This window comes from Centroberyx affinis, unplaced genomic scaffold, assembly GCF_046629955.1.
Source record: "Centroberyx affinis isolate AG114_WGS23_722 - 3 ecotype Tasmania unplaced genomic scaffold, CSIRO-AGI_Caff_v1 ptg004200l_1, whole genome shotgun sequence".
Lineage (NCBI taxonomy): Eukaryota > Metazoa > Chordata > Actinopteri > Beryciformes > Berycidae > Centroberyx > Centroberyx affinis.
The window spans coordinates 27,102-37,500 of record NW_027281948.1 but is presented as its reverse complement, the minus strand read 5'-3'; the positions used below and the strand labels follow the sequence as shown (position 1 = coordinate 37,500).

The following is a 10,399-nucleotide window of genomic DNA, read 5'->3' as shown; positions in this document are numbered from 1 at the left end:
GGAGGCACGAAATGACCTTGGCGACAGTCGGTGTTGTCCCGGTCTGACAGCTAACGGAATGCTAACCGAATGCTAACGTTAACTCTATCGTTATTCCTGTGAGTCCCAATCCTAGCTTGTGATTAAACTAGTGTCTGTTAGCGAAACTGTTTATAAATGTACACTAAAATGCAAGGCAGGAATTATTTACACGGAAATGTATTCGGAAAACGTTGACTAGAAGGCTAGATAGCAGTTAGCATTGGCTGGGTTTCAAAAAGAAGCAATATGAAGGTCTGATAAGGCTGTGTTTATCGTATGACTCAGAACAACTCGGCTGAAAGTGGTCACACTGGGCCCTTACTGGCTTCTTGTAGACTTGGTTTGCCGTCATTACTGCAAAAACCCTTTCCATAATTAGTTAGTTTGAACGTTGTCTAATTCAAATTCTACCCTATGAACTGCGTACAAGCTTGTCTTGATGAGATGGGCGTGGTGGGATCAATTTCTCCCCCTTGTCAATACAGGTGATTCGGTGACCTCAGGTAGCGGGAGGGTGTCCTGAGACCATGTTGACCCGTCTATTCAGGCTGCATGGCCTGCTGGTGGCTTCCCACCCATGGGAGGTAATAGTGGGCACCATCGCCTTCACCATCTGTCTCATGTCCATGAACAGCTTGGCAGCCAGCAACCAGATGTGCAGCTGGAACGAGTGCCCCAAGCTCCAGGAGGTGAGTCCGCCTGCGAAGAGCTCGACCTGGGTGTGGCAGGGGAGGTGTTGCGTACATCTCGCCTCCAAGTGCCAAAGCTGTGTCTAGGCCTTGACATGGGCACGTGATCATGAAGTGCGCTTTCTTCCTACAGAAAATCCTGAGCAGTGACATCATCATCCTAACGGTCACACGCTGCATGGCCATCGTCTACATCTATTTCCAGTTCAAGAACCTCCGACAACTGGGCTCCAAATACATACTGGGTCAGTGTGATGGGTGTTGCAGAGGCTATGGTTTGCACACAGCAACCCGTCCTGCTCATGTTCAACACAGTACCTAGTAGCATTGCTCCTAATTGATAATTGATCTTCTCTCAGTTTTACATACATTTCTAAGGATAATCACTCACCTCAGCTGAGAATATGTCACATGCAGTACAAATTTGCCCCCTGTTATTTTCAGTGTCACAATAACATTTTGTTTTTTCTTCTCTCCAGGTATTGCCGGTCTATTCACAGTATTTTCCAGCTTCGTTTTCAGTACAGTGGTCATTCACTTCTTTGGGAAGGAGTTGACAGGCCTCAAGTAAGCATTCCGTACAGACTTACTCAGAATTATTTAGAGTAGAACATTGTGAAGAGATTGAGATTTCGTACAATAGTTAACAAACTGTTTTGCAGTCTTTTTGCTTATGTTTGTGGTTACTCGTGGATTCCTCAGTGAGCCTTTACAGAGAACAAAAATACTTTTATCCATGTGATTTGGACGAAGAGAACTTGGTGAAAAGGTTAAAAAAAACTCCCTCCCTATGTTCAGCGTACTGGAGTTATCATGTTATCCCTCCGTGTTGACAATAGATTCAGAAAGGACTACCTATCCCAACACAATGAAGTATTAATAAACTTATTAATATGACATTTTTATCTCCATCTCATTTTCTTTGGTGGCAGTTGGAGCATCCCTAATTGTCATTTGACTCTTTTCCCTGCAGTGAAGCCCTACCGTTCTTCCTCCTGCTCATTGACCTGTCCAAAGCCTGCGCATTGGCCAAATTTGCCCTCAGCTCAAACTCTCAGGTAATGTTACACACCTATTCTTGACTTGTGTGTTAGGACGGTCTTCGATTTAAGACCCATCTGTTCACATAGAGAATGTAGTTGAGGCACCACTGAGTAGTGAAATGGCCCCGTGTCTTGTGTGTAGGAGGAGGTGAGGGAGAACATCTCCCAGGGCATGGCCATCCTGGGCCCCACCTTCACCCTGGATGCTCTGGTCGAGTGCCTGGTCATCGGGGTCGGCACCATGTCAGGTTAGTAATACTAATTCTCCTTGTCCTTAGACATGTTGTTATTTGCTGTATGCTGTACATTTATTATTGAGTGATACAAAATTAATACAATCCTTTATTGTTTTCCCAGGCGTGCCCCAATTAGAGATCATGTGTTGTTTCGGCTGTATGTCTGTCCTGGCCAACTACTTTGTCTTCATGACCTTCTTTCCTGCGTGTGTCTCTCTGGTCCTGGAGGTAAAGATGCGCTATGGCTTTTGGGAGAATTATAGTTGTGAGACTGATGACTCATCCATCTGCGTTTCTGAGTTCTTTGCCTCTAACTGTGTGTGTGTGTGTGTAGCTGTCCAGGGAAAGCCGTGAGGGTCGACCTATCTGGCAGCTGAGCCACTTTGCCCGTGTGCTAGCTGAAGAAGAGGACAACAAGCCTAATCCTGTAACCCAGAGGGTTAAGATGATCATGGTGAGAAACAACCTTCAATTCTGATATTAAGAAAACATTTTACAACAAGGGTCTATGTTGATTGGTCAAAGCACTGTAGTCCATTTAAAAGTGTTGTGCCTCCTGGATACACTCCAGGTTAAAGGTGATGTTGTTTCATTCATTGTCATCCATAAAGCATGGATAATAAAGTAAGAACTAAGTCTAACTATCTTTCATTTTATGGTTCTCTCTCCTCCCCAGTCTCTGGGCCTGGTCCTAGTTCATGCCCACTCTCGACTAGCAGCTGAGCACCCAGGTCACAATCGCACTGTGGAGGGGCCTGTCGCCAACAGACTGGACCCCAGTGGCACCATGTGGCCTCTGCAGCTCACCAGGTAGCCATGTAACAAGAATGACTGTTGGGTTCATTCCATACATAAGTTTCCCGATCATTGATTCTCTGTGCAACACACCAATCTGGTTGTGAATGACATGACTAACTGATGAATGACCATGTCTGTTTCTCTGCTCTCTGTCAGTATGGACTTGGAGCAAGTGATAACGCTTGGCCTAGCACTGCTCCTGGCTGTGAAGTACGTCTTCTTTGAGCAAACAGAGGCTCAGTCCTCCTTGTCTCTAAAGAGCTCCATCATCAGCGCCCCTCCAACTCTGAGGCACAGGGTGGCAGAGGACTGCTGCAGGAGGGACAAGCCAGCACCCAAACCCCTGAAGACCATGAGCAGTACCTCAGCACCCAGCCCCACCCCTCCCACCGTCTCTAAATCTACCCCTGAGGCTGGCATGGCCTCCAAAGAGAACGGTGAGTCTTGCCTTGATTATTTCTGCTATCGTTTATAAATTATGTGTTTATTGTTAAAACCTTTCATCACTTTATAACTATTTTTTGCCTAACTGCGTCTCTCTCTACTGATTCCTCTACACCAGAGGTGATTCAGCCCCTGGCAGGCCCTGTGGAGAATGGCCCCTGTGTTTCATGTTTAGGGGACGCTCTTGCTGATGCACCCTCTGTTCCTCATCTCAGCTCCACCTCAGAGCCCCGGAAGCTGGACGAATGTATGGCCATCCTCACAGATCCCCAGGTGAGTAGAAGGAAAGCAGGACAGCTACTATTTGTAGGTGCAATATAGTCAGAGGGTATCTTGACATATGAAAGGTAACGAGATGCATTTTCACTTGAAAAGATTTTCTCCACTTTTCTAAAATTTTCTCCTCAATGGTCTCCAGAGGGGTGCCCGTTTCCTTAGCGATGCAGAGGTGATGATGCTGGTGACCTCACGCAACGTCCAGACCTATAAGCTGGAATCTGTCTTGGAAACTCCAGAGCGGGGCGTGGCTATCAGGAGGGAAATGCTGTCATCCAAGCTGCCCATTTCTTCTGCGTTGGCTTGTCTGCCTTATAAGGACTATGACTATTCTAAGGTACTGGTCCAACTGGTGTATCAGTAAAATCTATAGTCCAGCTGTATTGCGTAAAAGATATGGTACATTCTAAAATTACTTTCTAATTTTCACCTAAATAGACAGTGTTCGTATTGTATAATCAACAAGCTGAATATTTACATTTTTTCAGTTGTAATAGCTGTTGCATTGTTTTTATCCTATTTGCAGTTTAATCCTTAATTATTCATTTTGACAGCTTGGCAGTCTTGTTACAACCACCTGATTTGAATGACAAGCTTGTTAGATTCTGATGGGGAACCCAGTGATCTTGCCCACCAATTATTAGACCTCTTTTCCCTTATTGTGCTCACAAGCACTATTTTGTCTGTAACTAATGGCCTAAAATGTCATTGTTCATCAGTGAAACTATGTGCATTCTTTTATGAAAGGGCTAATCTACTTTGTCCTCCTGTTAGTTGGCACACAAAAAGTTCTGTTGGCTTTGAGGACCATTGGCTATTGCCTGTTACAGTCTGTAAGACACAGAGTGCTCAGTGTGCTCAGTGTGTAATGACTTTGAATTGTCCCTTTGTCTTCCCGTCCTGCAGGTGATGGGCACTTGCTGTGAGAATGTCATCGGGTACATGCCGGTGCCGGTAGGAGTGGCTGGTCCTCTTCTGTTGGATGGGAAGCAGTTTTACATTCCTATGGCAACCACAGAGGGCTGCCTGGTAGCCAGCACTAACAGAGGATGCAGGGCAGTTGCTGTAAGTGAGGAATTTGTAGCTGTTAGAACACTATGTGAATATGTGTGCTGTACTGACTGTCTTGTCCTCCATGTCCAGCTGGGCGGTGGTTGCAGCAGCAGGGTCCTAGCTGACGGTATGACCAGGGGTCCTGTGGTGAGGCTGCCTTCAGCGTGCCGGGCTGCAGAGGTCAAAGCCTGGCTTGAGACCTTGGATGGCTTCTGCATCATCAAAGAGGCCTTTGACCAGACCAGCAGGTCTGTATAAACGCTTTGATCAGCTGGAAGCGCTACTAGAATGGTTGATGCCCATCTCCTTTGGTCACATTTATGAAACGTACTGTAGCACATGAGGATGTACAGGTCATAAATGAGTGTTTGCACCTGCTAGGTTTGCACGTCTGGAGAAGCTGTTGATAAGCTTAGCTGGGAGGAATCTGTACATTCGCTTCCAGTCGCAGACAGGAGACGCCATGGGCATGAACATGCTCTCCAAGGTAAGACCACATCTTGTATACTAAGCTTGCTTGAAATAATCCAAACAGACTGCAAAGAGTCAGGAGCTGATGCAGTTTGAATGAATATATGCAGATTCCTATCGCCCATGTCTCTAGGCAGCTGAAAATGCTTTATTATTCAGCTGAATGTGCACTCTGTTGTCTGCACAATAAAATGGTGTGACAGTAGCTCCTTCCACCTCAGAATACAAAGATACAATTGGTGTTTCTTATGTGTCCAATACTGCAAATGCTCAATTGTGTGTGTGTGTGTGTGTGTGTGTGTGTGTGTGACCTTTCCAGGGAACTGAGCAGGCTGTGCGCAGACTCCAGCAGCAGTATCCAGAGATGGACGTGCTGTCGGTCAGTGGGAACTATTGTACTGACAAGAAGCCTGCTGCCCTGAACTGGATCCTGGGCCGGGGCAAGTCTGTTGTGTGTGAGGCCACCATCCCTGCCACGGTGGTCCGAGAGGTACAGAAAACCAAAACCATACTCCTCTGCTTGCTGTTTTCTGCTTTTGAGTCTAACAGAACAACCAAAATTGTCTAGTCACCAGTCACTACCAATCACAGATCTGTTATGAACTTATTTGTTGTATCCTTTATTTGGTTTCCTCGGTGTGTTTTGTTTACCCCCTCATATAAATCACATACTCGACTTGAGCTTGCCCAATATACAGTATTAGCATCAAGTGCAGGGTTTTTCCTGGCTCAAAAAGAGGCTTAGGTAGTGCCTAAGCCCGGCTGGTCTGGCTTCATCATGGCCAAGTTGACACCTATAACCTGTATATTCCAATTTTATGCTTATGCCAGTTTTTGGCATAGACTCATAACATTGTCCTAGTTGAGGCATTCTTGTAAATCCTTTTTAAAAAAAATCATTTTTCCATGGCTAAGAGGATCAGAACAGGCACATAGGTTTGTCAGTATTAATTCATCACTTTATTTGTTCCCAACAGGGATCTTTGTAGCTGGCTGGGATCTCTTTGATTCCATGAGTTTGTCACAGGGCAGCAGTTGCTAGGCTAGGATTGGTCGATCTGTCTTCGGGGGAGGGGTTTAATGATGGGTCAGTTGGTTTACGCTACAGGTGAGCCCACTTAAGGCACGGGGATTAACTAATACTTCAACTGTTGCAGAGAAATCATATGAAAAGTAAAAGTAATGGAGTCAATTATTTTTTGGAAACCTTGTGCTCAAAGCGTGTGAGGTCATAACCTAAGCAGGACATTTTCAACATTACCTTGGCTTTTTGCCGTCATTCACCACCCGTCGTTTCTTCGTTGGAAGTCGTAAATTGTACGCTTCTTCTTGTCCATAATGTAACTTCATCTATACTCTGTTCACTTTGGCTCGCTTCACCTGCCAGACATCCACTCTGCCCGATTTGACCGGCCTCTGCTTCTTCTTTGCTAGACTTATGGCAGATGGCAAAACCATAAACCAGCTTCCTCTCCTGTCACTACTTTCGGAATGACCTGGGCCTCTGTGGGTGGACGACTTCATCATATTACAATCCACTCTTGCGACCCTCTTAAATAGGCTTTTATTTAAAAAGCAATATTTTGGCCGATTCAGTTTTCAAAATTTTTCCTTAGGTGGCTCAAACTTGTGTTTAGGCAGCCCGCTTGATATTTTACAATGCAGGAAGTGTCACTGGCTGATCCATACCAATGGCACTGAGATTTCTGGCTTTCAAAAACTCACTTTCTGGCCTGTACTCTGTTTTGGGGAAAAAAAACATCCTTGCATTTTCAATTGCTCAAAGATGGAAGACGGTCTTACTCATTTGTATTGTGAAAGTGTGACTGTTATATTTCTATCCATTACAGGCTACCATTAGTGGTACCAGAGACCTGTCAATGTTATAATTCTGTGGTTGTTGATGAAATCATTCATTACTTAATGCCCTATTAATCTTTTGTCTTGTTGTGTAGGTGTTGAAGAGCAGCACAGCTGCTCTGGTGGAGCTGAACATCAACAAGAATTTTGTGGGCTCAGCCATGGCTGGCAGTATTGGGGGCTTTAATGCTCATGCTGCCAACATTGTAGCAGCTATCTACATTGCTTGTGGACAGGTAATGGATCACTTGGTTCTCTTGGATCTGAAAATACTGCATTTTATATGTAATTTGGCACAGATTACAAGTGACTAAGAATGAAGGTAAAATTAACTATAGATGAGTCAAGGTGGTGAAACACAGTACAACTATCTAGTTAAATCAAAGGGTATCGTATCTCATTAGCAGGGTTGGGTGGTAACCGAATACTTGTAAAGCTATTATGTATTCTAAATACAAAAAAACAATTTAATTTAACCATTACCTTGCCTAAAAAAATAACATATTTTCATTACAGATACAGAGAATTACTTTTGGGAATACTTTTAAAGTGAAAACAAGAAACTCAGAAGGCCAATGAAATAGTGGTTGGTGTTCTACTTGATATAAAGTAACCTACCCAACCCTGTTTATTAGCCCATATGATCCTCTTATTGACTGCAGAGTAGGAATATGTGATGCAGTAACTCACCTGTCAGAGTTACAGAAGGAACTAGTGTGATCAGGCAAAACAAATGCAACGCATAAAAAACTTGACTAACACCACTCCGGAGAAGTGCTGGTAAACCCTGGGTTAAAGTTGAGGATAAACTACTTTCCAACTGGCAAGTATGAAATGCTTGTTATCCCAGTGTTAAAAACCAGGTTAACCCAAATTAAAAGGGTGAGTTAGAGTCTGTAGTGGGAAAAATCACTTGCAGCCAAGAAACATTTGGATAACTTTTTGAACCTGTCTCACTTTGTTGATAATTATTGTTGCTTTTGGCCGTCTACATTGCCTAAAAAAACTGTGTAGTGCGTCACCGCCCTTACTGAAGGACATTCCTTTGCTCTGGTGTAGGACCCGGCTCAGACAGTGGGCAGCTCCAACTGTATAACTCAGATGGAGCCCGCCGGTCCGGAGGGAGAGGACCTGTACATCAGCTGCACCATGCCTTCCATAGAGCTGGGCACCGTGGGAGGAGGCACCAACCTGCTGCCGCAGCAGGCCTGTCTGCAGGTACTGCTGCTGCACTGTGTGTGTGTGTGTGTGTGTGTGTGTGTGTGTGTGTGTGTGCATGTGAGAGCAAGTGTGTGTGTTTCTATCTACATCAGGGTTATCATAATTTTGGATATTTCTATTAGACTATTTTTGTGTAGTTTTCAAGGCACTTTTGTTTTTTTAATTTAGTTTCAGTTCTAGTTTTAGTATTTTTGGGAGGGGTGGTATTTTTAAAGGTTCAGAACAGGTACTGTATGTGTTTGCAACAGGTATTATGTAATACAAACAATAAAGCAAAACCTTTTCTTTTTTACCTGCACATAAACAAAAAGATGAAAACTAAAAACATTTCACCTATATTTTGTATTGTATATTATTTTTACAAGTAGACAAGACAGTTTTAGTTCATTTTTAGTTTTTTCACAAAGTCGTGGCTAATTTGTATTTTTATTTTGGTTTACACTTCTGTGAATGAGAAAGTGTTTAAGAGCAACTGAGTGCGAGAGCTGCTTGTGCATCTTTCTGTTCAGGTCCTTCACTCTGGAAGTGGGTGAGTGAAAGTGTGTCAGTGATACAGAATAAAAGGATTTAAAACAACTAACGGAGCTGGTTCTTCACTGTCTCCACCTGTGTGTTGTAGATGCTTGGCGTCCAGGGAACCAGCCCCAACCAGCCAGGAGAGAACGCCCGCCGGCTGGCCAGCGTGGTTTGTGCCTCTGTCCTGGCAGGAGAGCTCTCCCTAATGGCCGCTCTAGCTGCTGGACACCTTGTCCAGAGCCACATGACCCACAACAGGTCATTATCATTTTTGGATCTGTATTTTAGCTGTGTTCCTTGTAATCTGTAAATGTCATAGTTTTGCTGATTACCCAGTGAGTGCTGACGCTCATCCCGGTTTTCCTCTCCTAGATCTAAAGCCAATCTTCCAGAAACGCCCTCGTCACAGTCGGAGAAAGCAGCTTGACATAAATGTTGATGGTCCATTCAGAACTTGCAGTGCATCCTGGGAGTCAGCCATAGTGAATGAGCACTCCCAGTGTCAGGCTGAACACTCCAGCTAACAACAGAAAACCTCGCCATGAGCAGTGAGAGAGGACAGAAGTGACTCTTCATGAAACGGCTGTGAGCGGAGCGCTTTGCGTCACAGACATCAAGAGGTCACAGACTGCTGATAACTGGACCCAACACAGACTAAAGACTACAGCCAATGTGTGCTTGCTTCGGCTTGTCGCCCAACTGATTGTAAAAAAGATAAACCTATTGGTTTGACTTTTTAAGCTGCAGTTCCAATTTTTTTTGGATTACTTATTTGTGCCATTAGTCTGCATTTGGACATTGCGGTAATGTGACGAGTATATAATGATAATATTTTGAGACAGCCTTCACTGTTGTTCGCACTGATCTCTTTCAGACTCTGAATAATGGATAGGGTTTGGATTGGTAAAATCTACCATGCTGTGCAAAGTCTTGAATAAGTAATCTTCTGCCTTTTTTTAATAGTCATTTAAGGATGATGGCAAAGAGCCTTTTATATCGCACCATGGAAAGACACAGCTTACATGCAAATTCATACATTTATACATGGTTTATTCCATGTAAATGCATGTAGAGAAATCGTCAGACTGTTACATCTATTTGTTCTTTCTGAGAAAGTAGTCTTTGCACTTGCCAAAATCTTGCTTGAGAGGCAACAGTTACTGTAATAAAGTGACATTTGTTCAAATTTGAGTTTAAATGCCAATTTTCTTTCTGAATGTATTTTATCAGTGTTGCAGCCTAAATGCACTGTAGGATATCACTACCAACAGGAATTTCCAAACTGAGGTGCTACTGTATGCCAAGTATGTACAGTATACTGTAGTTTGATAGTGGCTGTCAGTCAAGGATGTTTCTTCTTGCTGTTAGAAAAGGGCGTCTGCCGTCAGAACTGCACTGAGTTTATCGCAATGAGGTTTTGTTCTCAGTCTGTTTTTCAAAGGGATTTGACTTTCACCAACCCAGAGACAGAAAATTGCAATGTGTGAAGGGAAAGTTGCTTCTTTGAGTGTTTTGTGTGATGAGAGGAAAATGCAAAATCAAAGCCATATGAATTAGCCTAATAAACTTCTTTCCTACATGCTCATATCTGTTGAACTGATGAATTATTGACATGCTGAAAGTAATACCCATACAGGATGGGTTTTAGGCTTCATTGACTACAAGGAGGTTCTCATATATGCCATTTGTCATAAAGCAATGAAGAAGTTCACAAGCGGCCTTATATATTGTGGAGAAGTCAAGCCTTAGCATGTTAGGATACCCAACTGTA

At 43.7% G+C, this 10,399-nt stretch overlaps 1 protein-coding gene across 2 annotated transcripts in view; it reads left to right on the top strand.

The window, feature by feature from the left end:
• LOC139664054 (3-hydroxy-3-methylglutaryl-coenzyme A reductase-like) overlaps positions 1-10,213 on the top strand; it is a 10,386-nt gene extending 173 nt beyond the window's left edge. Inside the window, exons 1-20 of one of the 2 annotated variants that reach the window (XM_071542870.1) lie at positions 1-98; positions 507-710; positions 844-955; positions 1,190-1,277; positions 1,684-1,768; positions 1,896-2,001; positions 2,111-2,217; positions 2,324-2,443; positions 2,666-2,799; positions 2,944-3,224; positions 3,350-3,504; positions 3,650-3,844; positions 4,414-4,572; positions 4,651-4,808; positions 4,942-5,047; positions 5,351-5,521; positions 6,987-7,127; positions 7,951-8,109; positions 8,732-8,886; positions 9,001-10,213. The exon at positions 1-98 is cut by the window's left edge and continues 25 nt beyond it. In XM_071542870.1, the coding sequence (XP_071398971.1) occupies positions 549-710; positions 844-955; positions 1,190-1,277; positions 1,684-1,768; positions 1,896-2,001; positions 2,111-2,217; positions 2,324-2,443; positions 2,666-2,799; positions 2,944-3,224; positions 3,350-3,504; positions 3,650-3,844; positions 4,414-4,572; positions 4,651-4,808; positions 4,942-5,047; positions 5,351-5,521; positions 6,987-7,127; positions 7,951-8,109; positions 8,732-8,886; positions 9,001-9,055 (2,649 nt within the window). In that variant the 5' untranslated portion in view covers positions 1-98; positions 507-548 and the 3' untranslated portion in view covers positions 9,056-10,213. The remainder of the gene's footprint in view (positions 99-506; positions 711-843; positions 956-1,189; positions 1,278-1,683; positions 1,769-1,895; positions 2,002-2,110; positions 2,218-2,323; positions 2,444-2,665; positions 2,800-2,943; positions 3,225-3,349; positions 3,505-3,649; positions 3,845-4,413; positions 4,573-4,650; positions 4,809-4,941; positions 5,048-5,350; positions 5,522-6,986; positions 7,128-7,950; positions 8,110-8,731; positions 8,887-9,000) is intronic. The other variant, XM_071542869.1, reaches the window with a different exon arrangement.
• Positions 10,214-10,399: the final 186 nt, after the last annotated feature.